Source organism: Lampris incognitus, chromosome 18 (assembly GCF_029633865.1).
Source record: "Lampris incognitus isolate fLamInc1 chromosome 18, fLamInc1.hap2, whole genome shotgun sequence".
NCBI classification, from domain to species: domain Eukaryota; kingdom Metazoa; phylum Chordata; class Actinopteri; order Lampriformes; family Lampridae; genus Lampris; species Lampris incognitus.
In genome coordinates this window covers 33203124-33228942 of record NC_079228.1, presented here as the reverse complement: position 1 = coordinate 33228942, position 25819 = coordinate 33203124, and the positions used below count along the sequence as shown (strand labels likewise).

The 25819-nt window shown below is 44.5% G+C and overlaps 1 protein-coding gene across 1 annotated transcript in view; it reads left to right on the top strand.

Annotated features, from left to right (window-relative positions):
* The window catches only part of LOC130128423 (CUB and sushi domain-containing protein 3-like), a 502508-nt gene that overhangs the window by 274255 nt on the left and 202434 nt on the right, over positions 1–25819 (top strand). Inside the window, exons 7-9 of the mRNA XM_056298036.1 lie at positions 10598–10675; positions 21983–22070; positions 22201–22325. Coding sequence (XP_056154011.1) covers positions 10598–10675; positions 21983–22070; positions 22201–22325 — 291 coding nt within the window. The remainder of the gene's footprint in view (positions 1–10597; positions 10676–21982; positions 22071–22200; positions 22326–25819) is intronic.

The following is a 25819-nucleotide window of genomic DNA, read 5'->3' as shown; positions in this document are numbered from 1 at the left end:
AGGGAGATTTTAGACCTGGCACAATAAGTGAATATATGATTAACTTCCTGGCAAAATTCTAAACCAACAGTGCTTGGCGGTCCGGAGGATTGGTTTGAGAGCGCCTGCCATAAATGCGGCACAATGTATTAACAGCATCATATGGACAAAGGCAAAATATTCCCTCGCCAAAAGGGCAGATGCGCCAAATATGTGCAAAGTGCAGATATGCAGACAATGGGGGGGGGGGGGGCACACTTACAGGGAGCAGCGTAACTGAATGAATCCATAAAAATTACCCATTATATCATCATCAGAAGTAATAATGACCAATTTACATAATGAACATCTCACCTTTAATTTTACGGTATGGACAAAGCCGAACCACCGGTGCGTAATTTGGTCTAATGATCTGATAATTGTCAGTAACCACAAATCTTGTTGATGCTTGACTACCCAAATATCCAGTGAGAACTAACGCCAGTATCATAGCACTATTATTGATAGACAGGTTTCCTTTAGTGGTTTTAGCTCTTCATGCATGGCTACCTTAGAATTACTTTGGGCGTTTTGCGGGGAAAAAAACTCCTTAAAACACAGGAAGCATTGTCCTCATCCTCAGTTGTTTCGCAGCATCACAAAATGAACCAAAGAGCGTTATAATTTTTTTTTTTCATTTGAAATCCCATGCCAGGAATAAAAGAAATAAAAAAGCCCTATAGGGTCAGTGAGAGTTGATTTTGCAGGCGTTGTCACAAATCCATATTGTGCAGCTCTCATCGCCATCTCCCCATTCTCGCCGCCGCCTCCTCAGCAACGGACTGCCAAAATTAATAGTGCTCCGCTCATGATTAATGACATTTAGCCCACAAACTGTGACAGTGATGAGGATGAAGGGGGAAAATGGGAGGGAGGAGCACCTAAAGGGCTAGCACTGGGAGAGGGAGGGAACCACAAGGCCGGTCCGCTGCGAGCCTGAAGGCAAGGTCCGTCCACGGTCTGGGAACTAATCCAGGTGGGCCGGGTTGAATCATAATGGACTTAATCCAAAGAGCCTGTATAAAACGTGATTGAAGTAGCCCAGGGAGATGAGCGGGCCCGGGGAAAGAGGGAGCACTCGTGCTGACCTTCAGCCAGCTGTACCACAGAAGAAGTCCTTTTTGAATTCTGGGAAGCACCTGTAAATCAATACGCCGTCTATGCATACTAAATTTGAAAGGTTTTAGTAGGCATATTTTTCACCGGCATCAGCATACTGAAAATGCCATGGTACACTGTTTTCTGGGTTTCATCAAGCAAGTCTTGACCCTGTGACCTCAGCTGCCATGGTATAATTACACATTCATAGGAAAATAACCACAACTTGACGCCAGTCAGGACCAAGGCTACGGTATGTTTGATTACAGCGTGTTGAAAATGTCAGGTTCTGTAGTCGTATTTTCCGGACTCTTACCACAACAGAATAGCTGGGAAAGTACTTAACTCGACATACTGAGAAAAGTTTTCTTTTTGTTGTTGAATGACCGAACTCAAGGCAGAGTTCTCCATCTTGCCACGGTTAACGCCGCAAGCAAGAGAAGCTCGCCGGCACGCACACGGTTGTCAGTTTGAGTCCCGGGACTGACTGAATAATCAATCTTGGTTGGACCTGGGCTGGCAAATGAAAGGTTTGGTTGAATCAGCGGACCAGATAACAACCAAGGCGAAGCACTTCACCTCCAGCAGCGCTGCTCTGTGGCTGACGCTGTGCCGCTCCCAGACTGGCCAGCGAAGTGACAAATCCACTTTAACGAAATGATCAATAAACTTGAACTTGACTAGAAGATCGGGAGGGAGCAGGATCGTCTCACCTTCTTTTCGTCTCGCCGTTTTTCTCTGGATCGTCGCTGATCATCACGGTGAAGATATTATTCCTCTGCAGTGTCACAACTCCAAAAGTGATTTCTTAAACAGGAACTGGAACAGATTAGCTTTTGGGCTATTGTGTGCTTCAATGTCAAATCTTACTATCTCAACACCTGGCTCTTGGTGTGTGCTCTGTGTTTTTGTTGCGGGTCATTGTGTGAGTGTCTTTGTGTGTTTATCAATGTGCATCTGTGAGCACGCCACTGTCTTTTCACATGTGCCCTTTTGTTATATGTTCGTTTGCATGTTTGTGTGCCTACAAGTCCTTCTTCATCTACATCCCCATGTCCAACCTTGAAACGCTTATCAATGTGTGTGTGTGTGTGTGTGTGTGTGTGTGTGTGTGTGTGTGTGTGTGTGTGTGTGTGTGTGAGCATGTGTTTGACTGTGTCTGTGTGTCAGCTATGAAGAATCTATTTCCTTCCCTGCGGCAGAACCCACCAATCACATCCCTCCATCATCTCTCTTCATTACGTATTCATGAGTTTCTGTGTCTGCAGGGCTGTGATTGGCTGCTAATGAACAACTGGGGCCATCATCAGTCAGACAGTGCTACAGCAACAAAATCAGTCAGTCAGCACAATAGAAACACCAGTCAACCACTGGTACAGGAACATTATTCAAGTAGCACAGTGAAACGCCGTTCGCCTCAGGGAGGTTTGTTGGATATTGTCAACTGTATGTTCTTTCGATATGGCTCTCGTGATATCTGAAGACTACTTGTGTCTGAAATGACAGCGGTGTCTTGCATGACTAATTACAGGTTGCTCTGGATAATTATGCCAAAGGGAAACAGAACATTAATGTGGAACATGTAGCATTTCCTAATCTAAATATCATCGATTTGTATGAATAAATTCAGGGATCCTTTCCCCTGTCGGCCCTGACCACGGGTACATCAGTCAAACTGAGCACTGAGACGTTGGACCTCAGGGAGTTGGTATGGGCTCATAAATCCACGAACTAGCCTCTTATAATCCTTCATATTGTTTAAGGGGAGTTTGTTTGCCCTGCACCGGCTCTCATCCTGCTGCTGTTATTTACTGTTTAGTTTAGATTAGATGATTAGAATGAAGTTTTATAGCACCGGGGGGGGGAGGTGCTGCAGCCTTAAATTCAATTCTAATAAAATGAATCACGATGCATGAAAATGGAAAAGAAATAAAAGAGGCATGCATGTAAAACAAAACAACTATTAAAGCATATCAAATTAAAATGTGTCCCAGAACATAGCATCAACACAAGACCATCGGAATTGTTGTATTTTATTTTATTTTATTTCCCAGGTTCCCTTAAAAGTAAACAGTAATTATGATGTATGTGGTAATGTTGGGGGACTGCCCAGGATGTAAGATAGCAGGGACAAGTGTGTAAAGTTTTTCTTGAATTTGCAAAGTCATGCAAACATACGTTCATCTTGGTATAGCAACGCCAACTTTCTACCGAGATGGCACTGTGAGCCAGTATCAATCAGTCAATCAATCAATCAATCAATCAATCAATCAATCAATCAATCAATCAATCAATCAAGTTGCATTTTATGGGCAAATGTACAGCTATGGAGTTGTTATGAACTTATTATTTCTCATGCTTTGTTATTCTGCCCTTGCTATAAGGTAGACATGATAGCTAGCTTGGCAGATAGCTAAACAGCTTCCTTAATAAACATCCAGGAGACAGCAGGTAAGTTTATGGTGTTTACTGTCAAAAGCACTGTAAAACTGAAATACAATATAAAAAAAAAACAAACAAAACAGTTCACAACTTGTAATGTGTTTGACACTTGCTTTCACGTTAACAAACACTGAATCATAAATTATGAGGGGCCGTATAGGCCATATTCCATACTTTACCTCTCACATACATATGTGATTGAATGCTCTCACATACTTATGGGAAATACTCTCTCATACTACTGAAAATCCTCTTACATACAACTATTGCATTTCAGTATGTGAGAGGATTTTCAGTAGTATGTGAGAGGATTTCACATATGTATATGTGAGAGGTAAAGTATGGAATATGGCCTATATGGCCTCTCATAATAAATTGCTATACACAACACAAACGCACATCAACATGTGCTGGGATTTACCATTAATTAGTGACCACAGCTGGCTAACGATTAGCGCAAATGCTAACTTAACATAGGAAAAGCCATACACAAGATAACGTGATTAGCATCGCTATCGTCCTTCAGTTTACCTCACAAACTAATAACTTTTCCATATAACTATCGCAGGTGAGTGTCACAAAAAAGTAAGTATTTAAATCAGATATCACTGATTACTTATAGACATAAGTACTTTAGGGTTCAGGCAGAGAAAAATGAATGGAGGAGAAAGAAGAAGAACAGCTGTGCTTGTAAAGCTTTTCCAGTGCAAGTCAAACTACGGCAAGTCTACATGGATAAACGGTCAACACTCTGCAAACACAACAACCCATTACAATATCTTCACACCTCATCACTGATTTGATCTGATTGATTGAGATTTGACATTTAATAGGTTGTACCTTGTAGTCCAACGGCCGATAGATTCTCAGTTTAATTTTAACTTTTTCCAAGAACTATTCTCTCAACAATCTTGCAAGATACAGTGGTTGAATATCTGCAAGATGGCATCATTAACACATCTCATAGTAGGAAATAGGAACAAACAACAAAAGATTGACGAACAACCAAACTATCATTACCTGCATTGTCTGCATACCTAACAAAAGGCTGTTAGGGCGGCACGGTGGCCCAGTGTTTAGCATTGGTGCCTCACAGCAAGAAGGTCCTGGATTTGAACCCCAGGCTGTTCCAGGTCATTTCTGTTTGGAGTTTGCATGTTCTCCCCGTGTCTGCGTGTGTGTGTGCTCCGGTTTTCTCCCACCATCAAGAAGACATGCATGTTAGGGTTAATACTCCTATCTGTGTCCCTGAGCAAGGCAATGGAAAGAAGAACTGGAGTTGGTCCCCGGGTGCTGCAGCTGCCACTGCTCCTATACAATAGGATGGGTTAAATGCAGAGAACAAATTTCATTGTACAAATACAATGACAAATTAAGTGGCTTTCTAAAAGGTATTCAACTCATTTAGCATGGAAAGTCTCTTCTGCCCAACAATAAAAACTTTTGTGCTTAAAATATCATTAGTAGGTATATTACTAGTAGTTATCAGCTATGTCAAAGAACCTTCACGGCCTCTGACGTGAAACCGCTAACTAATTCAGCCCCGATGGGTTGAAGTATCATAGGGGTAACATCGGCATAGATCCGGCCCTATATGAATCATTCATTATCATTTCTACTTGTATTTGCTTGTTAACCAGTTGAATTTTAATGCTAAGTTTTGAATGACAACACCGATATGGCTGCCTTGGGTACTATTCTTTATACCACCATTGTTAATTCAGTCCAGACTGTTATTGCTTGTTGTCAGTAGCCCCAAAAAACAAAACAAAACTTTTTTTTTTTTTTTAGGTAAAACTCACATGGCATCCAACCCACAAATGGCTAATTCTCTCTGGGAGCGCTGGATACCTGTGTTTTCAGGTGTTACCTACTGGGGAAACTGAACGCCAATGTCGGTTAACAACAGAAAATGAGTGAAAATGTGTTTTCCATTGGGCTGAATCCAAACTGGACTTGGCCATGATACGTGGTTGTGAAATATGATCACAGTGTGTTTTCTGGTGTTAATGGAATATATTTTAGATTTGGATCAGGACTAATTGGCGTTCCTCAGACTCTGGGTCCCAGGAAGGTGCGTTATTCCAAAAAATATGGTGTTGCTTGCACTGAAATACGGTTTACTTAAAATGCATTATATCAGCACTGAAATATGGTTGGTTTTACTTCGTCTTCTCCGTGTCGTGAAAAATGGTTTTGTTGAATGTGTATTCTGTTTGTTCTGACATATGGTTTAGTAAAATGCAGCTTCCCCTCCATCTGCTGTTTGCAGTGGCGCCGAGGCTGCTTGTAGGCTTGAATATTAACAGCTGCATATTCAGCTGTGGCGCATATTCACTCCGCTCAGGTCTTCTGATGCATATTAACAGGGGGCTGACACAATGAGCTCTGCATTTGGAAAAGGGGGGGGGGGAAGATCTGGTTTTTAACTGTTTCTAATCTGTTTAACCCCTCAGATTTGCCTGCCCTTAACAAAGAATACCCACAATGCTTACCTTGATTTTTACAAATTTAGGGCCCAGATCATTTTTTCCCCCCATGGCTGGCCTTAAACTTCCTTTACCCCTGTTAAGACACAAGATACAACTGATCTATAGGTGAAGCGATGGATGGATGGATAGATAGATGTGATGGGATGGATAGATAGATGTGATGGGATAGATAGATAGATAGATAGATAGATAGATAGATAGATAGATAGATAGATAGATAGATAGATAGATAGATAGATAGATAGATAGATAGGTGGAGGGGGGGATGGACGGATGGATGGATGGATAGACATAGATAGATAGATAGATAGATAGATAGATAGATAGATAGATAGATAGATAGATAGATAGATAGATAGATAGATAGGGGGAGGGAGGGATGGACGGATTGATGGATGGATAGATAGATAGATAGATAGATAGATAGATAGATAGATAGATAGATAGATAGATAGATAGGTGGAGGGAGGAAGGGATGGGTGGATGGATAGATATATAGATAGATAGGTGGAGGGATGGACAGATAGATAGATAGATAGATAGATAGATAGATAGATAGATAGATAGATAGATAGATAGATAGATAGATAGATAGATAGATAGATAGGTGGAGGGGGGGATGGACGGATGGATGGATGGATAGACATAGATAGATAGATAGATAGATAGATAGATAGATAGATAGATAGATAGATAGATAGATAGATAGGGGGAGGGAGGGATGGACGGATTGATGGATGATAGATAGATAGATAGATAGATAGATAGATAGATAGATAGATAGATAGATAGATAGATAGATAGATAGATAGATAGGTGGAGGGAGGAAGGGATGGGTGGATGGATAGATATATAGATAGATAGGTGGAGGGATGGACAGATAGATAGATAGATAGATAGATAGATAGGTAGATAGATAGATAGATAGATAGATAGATAGATAGATAGATAGATAGATAGATAGGTAGGTAGGTAGGTAGGTAGGTAGGTAGGTAGGTAGGTAGGTAGGTAGGTAGGTAGGTAGGTAGGTAGGTAGGTAGGTAGGTAGGTAGGTAGGTAGGTAGGTAGGTAGGTAGGTAGGTAGGTAGGTAGGTAGGTAGGTAGGTAGGTAGGTGGAGGGAGGGAGGGATGGATGGATGGATAGATATATAGATAGATAGGTGGAGGGATGGACAGATAGATAGATAGATAGATAGATGGATAGATATTGCTTTGAAAATGTCTCAAGCGAACCTTAAAGTGGAGATGATTTGCACATCAGCAGCAGCAGCTAACATCATGATGCTGTGTCTCTATGCTCAATAACCCAGGTACGAAAACCAGACAGGTGAATCAGTTCATCTGGACACCAACGTTTGTGTCCAGATGAACTGATTCAACTTCCTGTGCTCATGATGCTCTGTTATTTTGGTTTTGCATTTAGGTTATCCCGGCATTCAGAGTAAACCAGCTCTGCCTTGTGTGTGTTGCTGTGAGGCGTCTGTAGGAAGACGTGATGAATGAGCTGACAGGGAACGGTGCTCATTAAAGCCACAACTAAAAGTAACACTCAAACTGGTTCCCCTCAACAGTGGCATGTCTACAATAGTCATATGTCTTACTGTGTGACTTCAAGCGCTGTTTATGTGTTTTAAACTTAAATTGAGGGTGCACATGTTTTAATGAGATGCATAATCCTGTGGCCTGTGAAACCCAATCAAACCATTAAAGGCATAAATTGAAATATAGCAGGGTTTTTTTTCTCTTTAACCCCATGAAAGAGTCAGTTGTTTGTTTTTGCATATCTGTATATATATATATAGAGAGAGAGAGAGAGAGAGAGAGAGAGAGAGAGAGAGAGAGAGAGAGAGAGAGAGAGAGAGAGAGAGAGAGAGAGAGAGAGAGAGAGCGAGCGAGCGAGAGAGAGCGGGACAAAATGACAATTTTGACAACATAATTTACAACTTGCTGTGGCCTGAATGTTCAAACACATCTTTATATGTTGTTTCCCAGCTGTTCCAGCTAAGAGCCGTTAGGAAACACTGAGATTCTGTGTTGTTGAAATACCAGATTTCTGATCCGATTTGAATCTCTATGGCAAAATGTAAATAAGCAGACGAAAAAGAAGCCTTTTATAGCATATGCAAGTTGATTGATATAAACTTTGGGGTAGTTTACATGCAAATGAAGCTTGCAAAAAGCAATAACGTTCACCGTTGTGTTTTAAGGTGGATTTTCTCCATGAAGTCGGTGGAAGCCTTCAAGTGTAGCCTTCATGCAAGGATGCTCATCTTATTATGATGCATATTATTTTGTTAAACTGCCACATTATTATGCCTGTGCTGTTTTCTGCAGCTGTGTTATGTGCACAGCGTCCCTTAGAGGCAGCAGTAAGCAGTGGTGATGTATGAGTTGTCGAGGAGGATTCTCATTAAAGATGTGTTTTGAGAATTATGTAAATATTGAGAGGTAAACACTCATTTGTTCATTATGGGCTTGACATGCAAACGAAAACCAAGCCCTTTATCTCTATGTTAGCCCACCAAAACTTGGATAGATAGATAGATAGATAGATAGATAGATAGATAGATAGATAGATAGATAGATAGATAGATAGATAGATAGATAGATAGATGTGATGAGATAGATAGATAGATAGATAGATAGATAGATAGATAGATAGATAGATAGATAGATAGATGTGATGGGATAGATGTGATGGGATAGATAAATAGATAGATAGATAGATAGATAGATAGATAGATAGATAGATAGATAGATAGATAGATAGATAGATAGATAGATAGATAGATAGATAGATAGATAGATAGATAGATAGATAGATAGATAGATAGATAGATGGATGGATAGATAGACAAATAGATAGATGATGGATGGTGGATGGATAGATGGATAGATAGATAGATAGATAGATAGATAGATAGATAGATAGATAGATAGATAGATAGATAGATGATCAAATAATTGTAGTTTGCAGACATTTCATAGATCAATTAATGGCATAATTAGAAAGAACTCGAGGTTGGTGAGTCTGCGTCTTTCTCCTTTGTCTTGCTGTCTCTCACTAGCTTTTTCTGTTACACACACACACACACACACGCACAATTTGTGTTGACTCTGTCACCTTAAACCATTTGCCTAACATGTTTAAGACATATTGCGTTAATGGAATATTGGCGCTGTCAGTGTGTGTAGGTGGTCGTTTTACAAAAGTCAGTCAGCTGTCGGATCATTAATTCCCATGCTAAGATGTCACTTCGGTAAGTAGAACAGCAGTGATGTATGGACCATGTTGTGTAGCCACCTCACAACATTAAGCTAAGTGTTAGCATGGAATATATATATGATTTAATGTCGCCATGGTAACCAGAGCAGGGTACTATTAGCATGTGTTCATTTTATAGCCATTCGTATTAATACCAAAAATTAACCTTATACTAAATATATTAGTTTAAATTATATATATATATATATATATACACACACAAACACACACACACACATACACACACAGTAAAGAGAATACTACTGATGTCTGTATGTGTGTATGAGTAGCCGTTGTAAACATTAGGCTAATTGTGAGCACATTAGCTTACATGTTATTTGTCAGCCAGCAGTACATTAGGCTGCCAAGTCATTATGAAAACAATACATGTCACGTCATCCGTCAGACATTCATTAGGGTCACTTTTCATCGTGCCGTGTCAGTTAGGACAAGATATTTATGTTTGTAATGTTTTCATAATTCATGCTGATAACGTGACCATTAATTTGATAGGGCCGGTTGAAACAGGCAGTTTAACCGGAGCCCGGGTGAGTCTGTAGTATACGTCACGCGTCAGCGTTTCATCTAAAGACAGTACGGTGATCGGCGAACATGAGAAGAGATGTTTTATCAGGGACCTGGATCTGGCTGTCACACGCTGCCGTGTTTCATCTTGTCCTGGGTTGTACCTGAATCACGGCGACTAATGGACGTATATTTTCTATTAATCAGTGTGTGATTGCTGTGATATCACAATTACATTATTGTTACTTTAATTAAAGATGCAATTTCCTTTACCAGCTTCCAGCAAATTGCCCAAACATCGGAGATGTGTGTGTGTGCGCACGTGCGAGTGCGAGTGAATGAGCGAGTGTGTGAACAAGTGGGTGACGGAGTGAGTGTGGGAGGGAGGGAGTGAGTGAGTGAGCATTTCAAATAAACCAAAGCTCCAAATGCTGAAATCATTTCTCTCTCTCTCTCTCTCTCTCTCTCTCTCTCTCTCTCTCTCTCTCTCTCTCTCTCTCTCTCTCTCTCTCTCTCTCTCTCTCTCTCCCTCTCACTTTCTCTCTCTTTCTCATCTCCACCATTTTAACCTTCCTTTTGCCTGGTAACTTGCTGTTCTCTTCTCTCTCTCAACATTGTGAGGGAGAAGAATGTTTTTTTTATTTATTTTTTTTACTTGTTTCTATTTGTTTACTAGACGCTTAATCTGTTTTTTTTTTCTTTTTCCAGTCTGTTCTCTGATTTTCTCCTCTTTTCTGTATTCTGTTCTCTTCTGCAGTGAAGCGATCAGTAGATTTTAAATCGCGGGGCGTTAAATTATTCCCTGGCAAAGACTCCAGCAACAAGTTTTCAATCTGTGAGTTCACATCTTAATGTCCCTTTGATTATGGTTTATGAACTAACCTGTGATGGCTTGCTTTGCCCTGAATTAACTTCATTTTTGGCTTGCTTTTACTTTATCGTTCTGCTTTCATTTTCTTGGTGTTGGCCCTTATAAAGAGACTGTCATTTTCAACACATCTGTGCAGCACACGTCACCAGTCAACGTCAAACGCAATGTGTGGTAGTAGTAGTAAGTCACACTTACATGCTGCTGCAAAGTTGAGTTGCAGGGTCGCATTGAAATGTTGCAAGCTGACGCACGTCTGGATGTGTTGAAAACGGTACAGGCTTTGTAAATGTGTGCCGCCTTGCATTTTGCTGGACTGTTCTTGGTCTTGCCTTGCTGTGTTTGGTGTCTGGCTTCTGTGGTTGGGTCACGTGACTTCAGCTGATGCATGGATTTCATGGCTTGCTTTATTTGATGTGTTTAAACGTGACTTGTAATGTGCTGAATCACAGCATGGTGCAGGGCTCGCTCTGGGTTTGTCTCAGACATGGGGATCAGCTCTGCTGCTCACCTTTTGTCATGCCTCCTCTTCTCTCTTCTCTTCTCTTTTCTTGTCCTCCCTTCTCTCCTCTCCTCTTCTCTCCTGTCCTCTTCTCTTCTTCTCTTCTCTTGTCCTCTCTTCTCTCCTCTCCTCTTTTCTTGTCCTCTCCTCTTTTCCTGTCCTCTCTTCTCTCCTGTCCTCTTCTCTCTTCTCTTGTCCTCTCTTCTCTCCTCTCCTCTTTTCCTGTCCTCTCCTCTTTTCCTGTCCTCTCTTCTCTCCTGTCCTCTTCTCCTCTCCTCTCCTCTTTTCTTGTCCTCTCTTCTCTCCTTTCTCTTCTCCTCTCCTCCTCCTCTCTCCTCTTCTCCTCCTCTCTCCTCCTCTCCTCTTCTCTTTTCTCTTTTCATGTCCTCTCTTCTCTTATCATCTCCTCTCCTCTTCTCTTCTCTTCTCTTGTCCTCTCTTCTCTCCTCTCCTCTTTTCTTGTCCTCTCTTCTCTCCTGTCCTCTTCTCCTCTCCTCTTCTCTTCTCTTTTCTTGTCATCTCTCCTCTCCTCTCCTCTTTTCTTGTCCTCTCTTCTCTCCTCCTTTCTCTTCTCCTCTCCTCTCCTCCTCTCTCCTCCTCTCCTCTTCTCTTTTCATGTCCTCTCTTCTCTTATCATCTCCTCTCCTCTTCTCTTCTCTTGTCTTGTCCTCTCTTCTCTTTTCTTATTGTCTCTTGTCTTCTTGTCTCGTCTTCTCTTTTCTCTTCTCTTCTCTTTTCTTCTTGTCATCTTGTCTTGTCTTCTCGTCTTCTCTTCTCATCTTCTCTTCGCTCATCTCTTCTTTTCTCTTCTCTTTTTGTCTTTTCTCATCTCTTGTCTTCTTGTCATCTTTTCTCTCAACTCTTCTGTTTTCTCTTCTCTCCTCTTTTCTCTTGCCTTGTCTTCTCTTCTCCTCATCTCTTGTCTTCTCTCCTCTTCCCATCTTCTCTTCTCTCATCTCTTCTCTTCTCCTCTTTTCTCTTGTCTTCTCTTCTCTCCTCATCTCTGCTTTTCTCTTCTCTTCTTCTTGTCTCTTGTCTTCTCTTTTCTTCTCTTCCCTTCTCTCCTCTCCTCTTCTCTTAGGAACTCATCTCTATGTCTCTAGAGTTTTCAGATAAGTCATGGAGGCATCTTAGGCGTCACTGAGTTCCTTCATGTTGAAGTCAGTAAATACAATCTGAAGAGGGGAAACAACCTTCCCAGTTGTTCCTCATAGATATTCACACACAACGTCTCAGTTCAGGAGCAACAGTTTGATCGCTCACACTCACTTTACCATATACCATATATTATTTACTATTTACCTACTTATACTATTTAACGCTTAATGCACTTATTTACTATTGGACCAAACTCCCAAAGACTCCAATAACAATAGCTGAGACAAACCGTTAAGGGGAAGGAAAAAAAATGAAAAAGTATTCAATTGTAATTTTGTCAACCAGGTCCTTTCTAATTGTGTTTCCACCATCACTGGTTTTGTTTAGCGGGTGTTCCTTTTCTAAATGGTTGACACGTCATCTTGAGTCGGGACTCTTCAGTCTGAGAGCCTGGACTGAGACCATCAAGGATCCGGTGGTGTTTAATGCTGTGGAAGTTACTTGACTCGATGATAAGATGGCCACCTCGAGTGTATAATTTGAATCCATCTGAAAACTTGAGGCATCGCTTCAAAGGGGAGCGGGAACATGCACAAGTGCCGTAGATCTCAAACAAAATATTTTTAAAAAAAGCTTCAGCTCTTGAGCCGGTGTGCCGGAAGATGCCGTTTACTTAAAGACACAGTTTCCACTTAAACCTTCAAATTTTTTCACCTCTAACCCCTTCTCCCTCCTCTCTCTCATCCCCCCTCTCTCATCTGTCTTTCATCTCTTCACCATTCATACACACACACACACACCACACACACAGTATATGAGGGTCAACACTTTGTATCCTCTATATATTAATGCTAACATTGATGTGTTTGATGGCTTTGCTGTCTAGTTAGACCACAATCATTACTGGCCTGTTAAGTGGCACCCTAATGCTTTGGGTTTTTTCTTTTGGACGGGGGGGGTTCCCCTTTTTCCCCCCCATCGTACCCGTCCAGTTAACCCACTCTTCCGAGCCGTCCCGGTCACTGCTCCTGCTCCACCCCCTCTACTGATCCGGGGAGGTGCTGCAGACTACCACATGCCTCCTCCGATACATGTGGAGTCGCCAGCCGCTTCTTTTCACCTGACAGTGAGGAGTTTCACCAGGGGGACGTAGCGCGTGGGAGGATCATGCTATTCCCCCCAGTTCCCCCTCCTGACCGACCAGAGGAGGCGCTAGTGCAGCGACCAGGACCACATAACTCACATCCGGCTTCCCACCCGCAAACACGGCCAATTGTGTCTGTCGGGACGCCTGACCGAGCCGGAGGTAACACGGGGATTTGAACCGACAACCCCCGTGTTGGTTGGCAACGGAATAGACCGCCACGCTACCCGGACGCCCTGTGGCACCCTCATGCTAATTGCTGGTCTAATGCCTGTCATTTAGCTTCACAAGTACATGAATACACACAAGCATGTATGCACGCTCGTGCACACGTGCATGTTCTTCTGGAGCTTCTAGGTTGTGGTTGACCTGCACTCTGTTAGAGAGCTTATTTACAGGCACGCACATAAGCATGGAGGGTTTTTGGCCATACATGAAAACACAGCAACACTTAACACTCTCACATGCACACACAGATAGACACAGGCCCAGTTTACACTAGAGCTAACTGGTTGTCGCACCCCATTTTGGAGCTTAAGCCAGGCAAGTTGACAATCTGGCGGGATATTACAGGGAGCAACACATGGTAGCGAGGAGTCCTGGTGGAAACAGGTAGTCGCAATGGAAGGTGACTCCAGCTTCTATGCAAATGAGTTTGGCTGTGCATGTTTGGACGGGACCAGGAGTTGACAATAGTATTTGATGTGCAGTAATTAACTGCACAAAGCTCCCTGAGCGTTTCATTCTCCTTCAAAACAATGCCGCGGGTGGCAGATTGTGTTTCAGTTTGGATGGGCAGACTCTTGTTTTGTGCCGCGTTGGCTGCCAGAGAAGACGCAAACGTGTCTTCTCTCAGCAGAAATAAGCAAGGCTTGAGTGGCCGTGTCAATATTTCTCGAAGTTAGAGATCACATTTACACCGGCCTTGTACATCTGAAATGCAAGATTTATGTTCAGCACCAATAAACTTACTGACGGCGTTGTAAGTACTGGGAGGAGTCCTGTTACACTCTCGCACACTCGCGTGCACACACACACACACACACACACACACACATACAGGGAATACGAATTTGGAAAGACACACTCACCCCATGTTTGAGATGTTCCTCAACTGCTACCTTGCCCATTCGATCTATTGTAATGCATGCTTGGTTGTGATTATTTTGTGTGTGTGTGTGTTTGTGTGTTTATGTGCATTGTAATGATTGTCACAGATTTCAGTTGATGACTTAGAGGAGAAAGAACAAGAGACGTAGACAGAAAGAGGAGAGGCTGTTGACAGGTTGCAAAGTCATGGTTTGTGTTTGGCTCTGCAGATGTTTATCTGTATGTTAATTAGTCCGGCTCTGATTGGCTCAAAGGTTAATTTTCTCTGCTCTGATTGGTTCAACTCTCCACTGGTGAAGCTAGCCAAGTGGACAAACAGTATGTATATGTGCAGCTATAGGAACTACGTGTGTGTGTGTGTGTGTGTGTGAGAGAGAGATAGAGAGAGAGATAGATGGAGAGAGAGAGATTGTTAAGATTAAAAGTGTATAGAATATGTACACTCCAGTTGGCACGCATGGCCACTGCATATGCATGCTCTGCACACTGTGTGTGTGTTCTCCAGGAATGTATGTATGTCTTTATAACATTTCTGGGGAATCTCAATGTGTATCTGCACGGGTGCCTCTCAAAAAATTTGAATATTGTGGAAAAGTTCATTATTTTCCGTAATTTAATTCAAAAAGTGAAACTTTCATATATTCTAAATTCATTACACACAAAGTGAAATATGTAAATATGTCAAGCCTTTTTTGTTTTAATCTTGATGATTATGGCTTACAGCTCATGAAAATCAAAAACCCAGTATCGCAAAATATTAGAATATTACATAAGACCAATCAAAAAAAAGGATTTATAATACAGAAATGTCGACCTTCTGAAAAGTATGTTCATTTATGCACTCAATACTTGGCCGGGGCTCCTTTTGCACGAATTACTGCATCAATGCGGCGTGGCATGGAGACAGTCCGCCTGTGGCGCTGCTGAGGTGTTATGGAAGCCCAGGTTGCTTTGATAGCGGCCTTCGGCTCGTCTGTGTTGTTGGGTCTGGTGTCTCTCATCTTCCTCCTGACATACCCCATAAGCCACAGGAGGTCATTGCTGAAAGGGCTGGCTGTTCGCAGAGTGCTGTATCAAAGCATGTCCATGGAACGTTGACTGGAAGGGAAAAGTGTGGTGGGAAAAGGTGCTCAAGCAACAGGGATGACCGCAGCCTTGAGAGGATTTTCAAGCAAGGCCAATTCAGGAACTTGGGGGAGCTTCACAAGGACTGGACTGAGGCTGGAGTCAGTGCATCAAGACCCACCACGCACAGACGTGCCCAGGAACTGGGCTACAAGTGTCGCATTCCTAGTGTCAAGCCACTCCTGAACCAGAGACACCATCAGAAGCGTCTTACCTGGGCTAAGGAGAAAAAGAACTGGACCGTTGGTCAGTGGTCCAAAGTCCTCTTTTCAGATGAGAGTAAATGTTGCATTTCATTTGGAAATCAAGGTCCCAGAGTCTGGAGGAAGAGTGGAGAGGCACAGAATCCAAGTTGCTTGAAGTCCAGTGTGAAGTTTCCACAATCAGTGATGATTCGGGGGTGCCATGTCATCTGCTGGTGTTGGTCCACTGTGTTTCATCAAGCCCAGAGTCAACACAGCCGTCTACCAGGAGATTTTAGAGCACTTCACGCTTCCGTCTGCTGACAGGCATTATGGAGATGCCGATTTCATTTTCCAGCAGGACTTGACACCTGCCCACAGTGCCAAAACTACCATGGTATTACTGTGCTTGATTGGCCAGCCAACTTGCCTGACCTGAACTCCATAGAGAATCTATGGGGTATGTCAAGAGGAAGATGAGAGACACCAGACCCAACAATATAGACGAGCCGAAGGCCGCTATCAAAGCAACCTGGGCTTCCCTAACACCTCAGCAGCGCCACAGGCTGACTGCCTCCATGCCACGCCGCATCGATGCAGTAATTCGTGCAAAAGGAGCCCCGGCCAAGTATTGAGTGCATAAATGAACATACTTTTCAGAAGGTAAACATTTCTGTATTATAAATCCTTTTTTTTTTATTGGTCTTATGTAATATTCTAATATTTTGAGACACTGGGTTTTTGATTTTCATGAGCTGTAAGCCATAATCATCAAGATTAAAACAAAAAAGGCTTGACATGTTTCGCTTTATGTGTAATGAATCTAGAATATATGAAAGTTTCACTTTTTGAATTAAATTGCGGAAAATAATGAACTTTTCCACAATATTGTAATTTTTTTGAGATGCATTTGTGTTTATTTATGTGTGCACAAATGCGGCATGGTTGTGTAGACAAATGTGCATGCATTTGTGAGTTTCTGTGTGCGTACGTGCGCGTGTGTGTGCGTGCATGCATGTGTGTGTGTGTGTTTGTGTGTGTCCATGTGCATTGCTTATACTGTAACCAGTCCCTCGGTTGTGACGTTAATAGTCCAGATGGTCAAATTAGCCGCTCCACCAAAGCAACAAACTATTTCAACACACTCCCACATATACATACACACAAACACACACACACACACACACCAACACACAGTCACAGACACAGAGCAAGGGCTGCCTGCTGAGTCTGTTGATATGGACTAAACACATACATAAACAAATATGCGTGCCAGTCAGCTCACCTAAAGGGCTTGGTTGAGTACACCGATCAGCCAAAACATTAAAACCACCTGCCTAATAGTGTGCAGGTCCCCCTCGTACCTCCAAAACAGCTCTGACCCATCGAGGCATGGACTCCACAAGCCCTCTGAAGGTGTCCTCTTGTATCTGGCACTAAGACCTTAGCAGCAGATCCTTTAAGTCCTGGGGTCTCCGTGGATCGGACTTGTTTTTCCAGCACATCCCACAGATGCCCAATTGGATTGAGATCTGGGGAATTTGAAGGCCAAGGCAACACCTCGAACTCTTTGTCATGTTCCTCAAACCATTCTTGAGCAACTTGTGCAGTGCGGCAGGGCACATCATCCTGCTGAAAGAGGCCACTGCCATCGGGGAATACCGTTGCCATGAAGGGGTGTAACTGGTCTGCAACAATGTTTAGGTAGGTGGTACGTGTCAAAGTGAGATCCAGATGAATGCCAGGACCCAAGGTTTCCCAGCAGAACATTGCTGAGAGCATCACGCTGCCTCCCCCGGCTTGCCTTCTCCCCATAGTGGTGTCATCTCTTCCCCAAGTAAATGATGCACATGCACCCAGCCGTCCACATGATGTGAAAGAAAACGTGATTCGTCGTGTTCCATGGTCCAGTTCTGATGTTCACGTGCCTGTTGTAGGTGGTTTCGATGGTGGATGGGGTCACCATGGATACTCTGAACCGTCTGTGACTACGCAGCCCCATACGCAGCAAGCTGTGATGCACTGTGTGTTCTGACACCTGTCTGTCATAGCCAGCATTAACTTTTTCAGCCGTTTGAGCTACAGTAGCTCTTCTGCGGGATCGGACCAGACGGGCTAGCCTTCGCTCCTCACGCGCATCAATGAGCCTTGGACGCCCATGACCCTGTCGCCGATTCACGAGTTGTCCTTCCTTGAACCGCTTTTGGTAGGTACTGACCACTGCATACCTGCAACACACCACAAGACCGACCCAGTCGTCTAGCCATCACAGTTTGGCCCTTGTCAAAGTTGTTCAGATCCTTAAGCTTGCCCATTTTCCTGCTTCCAACACATCACCCTCAAGAACTTGCTGCCTAATACATCCCACCCCTCTTGACAGGTGCCGTTGTAATGGGATAATCATTGTTGTTCAGTTAGCTGTCAGTGGTTTTAATGTTTTGGCTGATCGGTGTATAGAAATGTGTTCACAGAGATGCGAGTATTTCCATTCCCAGTTTAAAATACACATTGATATTCTGGAGTATTTAGGACCAGAAGGCTAATAAATGAAAACATCTACATAAAAGCAAATAAAATCAACAAAACACACACAATAGCTCACCAAAACACTGCTGATCTGCTATATTGTGTGACCTTCACACTGCATGTGAATATCAGAACGCAGTTTTATATTCTGGGAAAATGAGTAACGACGTCCTCGCCGTTTTCTTCCTTTCGTAAGGCTGTGATGCAGTACAAACGGAGAGAGGATTAATGGGTAAATAAAACCCAAATCCCCAGTGTTTGGTTTATTTGTGTTTAATAACAACATAACACGGAACGAAAAACTACTCATACGTCACTCTTGTGTGGATTCTTCATATTTTTTGATAGCGTCAGTCTCGGCGTGGGACCGACTCTCATTATGTGAGAAGTCACATCATACAGGTGCTTGAAACAGAGGAAACACAGTCTGTGAGACCGCGATCCGGGCTTATTAAAGTACTCTGGTGAACCTGTCATGTGGGGGCCCACCAGAGACTTGGCTTATTATGGGCTGTCACCCAGGAGTACAGACACGTTTTAAAACACTCGCTCACTTCGCATCGCACAGCACATTGCCGTCCGTGTCTTCTGACAGTCACATGCCGTATATTTGGAGGATCTGAATAATTTATTTATTATTATATCTTTTTTGATTGGCATCCTACCATATATATATATATATATATATATATATATATATATATATATATATATATATATATGCAATGGTGCAGCCCCGTTTCCCAATGCACCAGGCCCAATGCAGTCCTTCACTGGTTTGCTTCAAGGGGAAAACTAACCCGTTTTACCCCCCCCCCCCATCCCAATTTTATCTGGCCAATTACCCCACTCTTCCGAGCTGTCCCGGTCCCTGCTCCACCCCCTCTTGTCGATCTGGGGAGATTTGCGGACTATCACACGCCTCCTCCAATACATGTGGAGCCCCCAGCCGCTTCTTTTCACCTGAAAGTGAGGCGTTTCGCCAGGCCCAGTTCCCCCTCCCCCCTGAAACGGCGCCCTGAGCGATCAGAGGAGGCGCCAGTGCAGCGACTAGGACACATACCCACATCCGGCTTCCCACCCGCAGACACAGCCAATTGTGTCGGTAGGGACGCCTGACCAAGCCGGAAGTATCACGGGGATTCGAACCAGCGATCCCCGTGTTGGTAGGCAACGGAACAGTTCGCCACGCCCATCTGGGCATCCTAACCATTTTTTTTTCTGCCCGCCAAGTGACGTATCGTGACATCACTTAGCGGCCAGAAAAACTAAACACAGCCTGGCAGGGTTTCTCTACTCTCAACACGCTGTGCAAAGAACGTCCTCAGTCTCTCGACTAAGCTACACTTCCACTGGTAGAAACGACGTCGCACAACACTAGCACAGAGGATATTATCGATGATGATACAGAGGCTCATGCGCAATGCATTCTGGTAGATATAGGCGCCTTGGGAGGACTCTGTTAGCACGACAACACCGATTTCTCCCTCATTGAAGTACACAGTGAGGACTTTATTGCTTCAGTCCACTACTTTACTCATCAATACAGACTGCACATACACAAAACCGCTGGTGAAGTTTCAAAAAATTAAATTTGTCCCTTCATATCTAGGAACATAAATATCTATCTTAGTGTCACACGCGTCTTCTTTGCTCTAAGCAGACAGGCTCCACACACACACGTGAACACAGTCTCCTTCTTTCATGCTTAAACCAACAGCTGTTTTTTCTAAAGATCTTAGCGTCAGAGTAATGTGTTTATTTATGTGAAAGGAAGGAATTAAAAGTCTTAAAAGGAAAGCAGATGATGCATTGATGTAGACTAAGTGCACTGAGAAAGGGAAGAAAAACAGACTGAAAAATCATCTCCAGTGTCGGAGATCGAGGAAAAGAGAACGGCAAGAGGCAGAGGTAGCGAGAGCAGATGCATTGTGTTAAATGTGTGTGTTTTTGCATGCAAAGTGTCTCAGTCTTATCTATACCTGTTTGTTGGAGCAGTTGCATTTGTTGTAGCTTGTACTAGAGTAGTGCTTGGACTGTTATTGTGTAGATTAGTGTTGTGTCTCTTCGTTGGTGTGTGTGAAAGAAGGAGGGTTGAATCTGGGTGGTCTGTCTGTCCGTCCGTCTGTCTGTCTGTCTGTCTGTCTTGGTGGAGACAGGTGAGATGGTTGGTCTCTCTGTCCAACAGCATGGTGGCCCAGTGGTTAGCGCTGTCACCTCACAGCGAGAAGGTCCTGGGTTCGAACCAACCTTGGTGGGTCATCCCAGGTTGTCCTCTGTGTGGAGTTAGCATGTTCTCCCCGTGTCTGCGGTGGGGTTTCTCCAGGTGCTCCGGTTTCCCCCCCACCATCCAAAAAAAAAAAGAAAGAAAAAAAAAAGGCCATGCATGTTCAGGTTAGTAGTTAGTAGTAGTGAGTCTGTGCCTTGACCCAGGCATGACCAGATGAACTGGAGTTGGTCCCTGGGTGCTGCACGGTGGCTGCCCACTGCTCCTAGGTACACAGCTAGGGTGGCTTAAATACAGAGCATAATTTCCCCACGGGGATCAATAAAGTATCTCAAAATCAAAAAAAAAAAGGCGTCTGGGTGGTGTAGCGGTCTATTCCGTTGCCTACCAACACGGGGATCCCGGTTCGAATCCCCGTGTTACCTCCGGCTTGGTCGGGCGTCCCTACAGACAGAATTGGCCGTGTCTGCAGGTGGGAAGCCGGATGTGGGTATGTGTGCGTGTTGCTGCACTAGCGCCTCCTCTGGTCGGTCGGGGCGCCTGTTCGGGGGGGGGAACTGGGGGGAATAGCGTGATCCTCCCAAGGGCTACGTTCCCCTGGCGAAACTCCTCACTGTCAGGTGAAAAGAAGTGGCTGGCAGCTCCACATATATATCGGAGGACGCATGTGGTAGTGTGCAGGCCTCCCCCGGATCGGCAGAGGGGGTGGAGGAGCGACCGGGGCAGCTCAGAAGAGCGGGGTAATTGGCCGGATACAGTTGGGGAGAAAAATCCCCCAAAAAATAAAATCAATCATCTCACCTGTCTGTCTCCCTCTGTGCATGCTTATTTACCTTACGTCTTCGTCGCTATGTCTGTTCCTAAAAGAAGATGGTGACGTAGCGAAGTCTCATGTGGAAAATGGCGTCATACTCCTCGAAAACACGCCGAGGCTGCTGGGATCCCAAACACGTTCGTGTGTTGAGACGTTTACACCGATGCTTCGTTTGTGTTTTTCAGTCACACTAACTTAGTATTCCTGCAGCCTGGTAGCCAACATAAACCATAGCTCCATGTGTGCGTCTTTGGCGTGGGCCTCAGCTGTTGGCGCCGGCTTCATCTCGCAGGCCGCCTCACACACGTAGCAGGTCTGTTGTTTCCATTACTCCCCCCCCCCGCTCCCAAAATGAAGACGAAAGCGGGCGGCGGCAGCCCTCTGACGATGGAGCTCGGTGAATCTTAACGCCGGACTCCAGCGTTGTGGCGCCAGGGACACAATCTGACCCGTTTCAAGGGGGTCAGGCTGAATAACGGGGAGTGGTCACTCCCGGCGCTGTCTGAACCCCTGTGTCCCTACCTGTCTCCCCCTCTTTCTCTTCAGTGAACGAAGGTGGCGTGAGACAGGCGTCCAACTCCTGTCCCGACCCGGGGGAGCCGGAGAATGGAAAGCGCCATGGCAACGATTTCAGGTAGAACACGCACACACACACCCTAACACTGTCTTTACTGAACTCTGCTTCTTTCTGCCCGTCTCGCTCTCATGCTGTCAAACTGTGTGTGTGTGTGTGTGTGTGTGTGTGTGTGTGTGTGTGTGTGCAGCATCGGCAGTGATATCCAGTTCGGCTGTGGCGAGGACTATGTTCTCCAGGGCAGTAAAACCATCAGCTGTCAGAGGGTGGCTGAAGTCTTCGCAGCTTGGAGTGACCACAGACCGGTCTGCAAAGGTAAGAAATCACTGACACGACAGGCAAAGACGCCCCACTTAAATCCGCCGCGAGACTCAAACTACTGACGCCACAGACACAGACGTCCCCTACGCATGTACAAGGATGCGGAAACAGATTCAGATATGGAGAAACCTCGGAGGCTCCTCCGCATCAGTTCATGAGGTTGATCTGTGAGAGTTGTCGAAACGACAAACTCCGCTCATTTGCAAGGGTGCATACCAGAATACCAGTATGGAGAAAACTGAACGGGAAGCAATTTCACAGACTGCAAAAATAATAATAAAAAATAAAATCCAGTATAATCCCCCGACATAGTCCACATTCAGCGAGAGAACATACATTTTTTCTCAATACTATGAACAGAAGAATGCACTTTTCAGTAAACCACAGTCACTAAAGTCCTTGAATTGTGTTTGACTGATGTGTAGTTTGACTAAAGACGGTGATGAAGTCTTCACCTTGTCAGGCTGCGTCTCTATTGTATCACTCAGCCCTGTTAATGCTTCATACATATCATACTATTGCCGGCTGCCATACCAACATGTACTCTGGCTCTGCCAAATGACGGAAGCTAAGCAGGTGTGGGCTCGGCTACTACTTGGATGGGAGACCTCCTGGGAAAATGGGAGTTGCTGCCGGGAGTGGTGTTGGTGGGCCAGTAGGGGGCAGTCTTCCCTCCGATCCTAATAAAAACAACAAATATCAAATCTCAGTGCCGTGTCAGGGGACACTGTGCTGTCCTGAGGCTGAGACGTTAAACCGAGGTCCTGACTCACTGTGGTTATTAAAGATCCCATGGCACTTATCGCAAAGAGTAGGGGGTTCCCCGGTGTCCTGGCAAAATTCCCAACCTGGCTCTCTCCATCTGGCCCCCTGATCATCCCCCCATGTAATTGGCTCGATGATTCCTCCACCTCAAGCTGATGTGTGGTGAGCGTTCTGGCGCAAAATGGCTGCCGGGCTTCAACCAGGCGGTGCTACACATTGGTGGTGGTTGAAGTGAGTTTCCCTCTTCAGTGTGAAGCGATTTGGGTGTCTAGAAAAGTGCTATATAAATATAATGATTATTATTATTACCAGCGAATGATGTACCTGTGAGATAACACACTGTTGCACGTTCATGGTGTTCTGCACTACTTTGCTATAACTGTTATTAAGCAGCCAAAAATCTCGAGTTTTTAGACTTGCAGGCCTTGGCCTTTGACCTTACGCCTACAACCATGTCACAGTGGGGCTAAAGGTTAAGCCGTACCCCTCGTGTATTATTTTATCTCAGTGCAAGGAGGCTTTAAACGTTAGGGATGTAATTTTTTCAACTTAGTGCCATGTAAAAAAAAATTTTTTCCCTTTTTTCTCCCCGATTGTATCCAGCCAATTACCCCACTCTTTCGAGCCGTCCCGGTCGCTGCTCCACCCCCTCTGCCGATCCGGGGAGGGCTGCAGACTACCACATGCTTCCTCCGATACATGTGGAGTCGCCAGCCGCTTCTTTTCACTGGACAGTGAGGAGTTTCGTAGCGCGTGGGAGGATCATGCTATTCCCCCTCCCGCCTTGAACAGGCGCCCCGACCGACCAGAGGAGGCGCTAGTGCAGTGACACATACCCGCACCCGGCTTCCCACCCGCAGACACGGCAAATTACGTCCTGTAGGGATGCCCGACCGAGCCGGAGGTAACATGGGGATTCGAACCGGTGATCCCCCTGTTGGTAGGCAACGGAATAGACTGCCACGCCACCCGGACTAATGCAACGTTAGTATTACCGATCTAGGTTCGTGTTTTCTAGCAGTCTCGGTGAGGGGTTGATTCTTTGCTCTGTCGCGGTTTAAATTGTTTGTTCATGAGAAGTGATCATGTTCCCACCGCAGCTCCCCTCCACACACACACACAGTCACACTTACATACAGAATATAAGAGTGAGTGAGAGAGAAAGAGAGAGGGGGCATCTGTCATGTTAAATGCCAAAGTCATTTGTCATGTCTCCCTTCACCAGTCGTCAGGCCGCGGCTGGAGACACATTCTTTAACATGAAAACCAATATTCACCGGGCGTCAGCGTGCACGTGTGCGCAAGAGACACATCAACGTCAGACTAATAGTCACTGAGATATGAAACCGAGAGGGAGGGGTGGAGGGGAGAGAGAGAGAGAAGCTGAGGGGCGGGGAAGAGATATCGGGGAAAGAAGGGAGGCGATAGGGAGAGATGGGAAGGAAGGAAGAGATGAGCGAGCGCTCCTTCTCACCGGGGCTTTGCATGATTCCGCCTGAGTCCTGACATTGATCGTTCAGCGACGTGAGTAACAGCGCCAGGCACGTTACGCCAGTTGGAGTAGGTGGGTGGAGGATATGCGGCGCGTTTGCACACGGCCGCCATTTTTGAGCAACCTCGGCAGATAGTCAGCCGACCCGGCTCCCGTGTTTTCTTAAACGCCTGTGTCGAAAGTGTGCCCCCCCCTTCTTTTTTTTTTTTACTTAGCTCCTATCAGAGCTATTTGGTGACCCCTGCTGATATTTAATAATCGTATTATGCTCCCCAAACACCAAACTACATCCCAGAGCGCCGTGAAATATGGGACATCTACTCCGCCTGTTAAACAACAGCTGGCATGAGAGTGATGCCGATTACAATTGCTAATGTGAGCAAAGTTTTCCTCCAAACTATTTCCTTGTTGAAAAGGGTTTGATCATCTCCAATTTAGAGATTACAACTTTTTTTGTGGCTCTTAAGTAGCAGAATTTGATAATTAAAAAAAAACGAGTGTGAATAAAACCTCAGTAGTGTATAAATGCTAAAATAAAAAGTGTATAATCGCTTTTTGCTTATAATTCAAATAGAGGCCCTATAAAGTCAACCCAATGATGCTCATTAAGCCAGTCCTGCAGCTAGGTTTAAATGGGGCTTCTGGAAAAATGGAGTCATCCAAGGTTGCTGGTGCTTCAATATTTTATTGACCCAAGAATTCATTGGTGGTTAATTCTTGTTGTCTTTATTACTGTCATTTATTTTTTTCTTCGCTTGTCTCCCTCGTGAGAGATAAGAGCACAGGGTCAGCAACAGAACATCACCCCTGCAGCTCATAGAGATTCATTGTTTTGGTCAAGGATGTGAAGTCGGAGCGAGCGCTTGCAGACCGCAGGGCGTGAAGGTTCGCTCATGTAAGCCACACACACAGGAGGACCGAAGTTTGTCTGTCACGGCGGAAACACCGCAGACCGTGTAGGACATGGACGCGGCATCTGTCACGCTACCCATAGGTTTCCTCTGCCGGCTGTTTGAAGCCGCCAGATTGCCTTTACGCTCGCTGCCATCTTGTCAGATTTTGGAGCTGGGACATCTAAATTTGGACCACGAGATGGAGCTGAGGTGGGACCTGCTGCTGACGCACAAACAACCTGTCAATCATTTCAGAGAGACCTGTCAATCACGGCAGCAGTGTCCTTTAAGCCTTATATTCTCTTCACGGAACGATAATTTTCAAAATCCCCACCAAA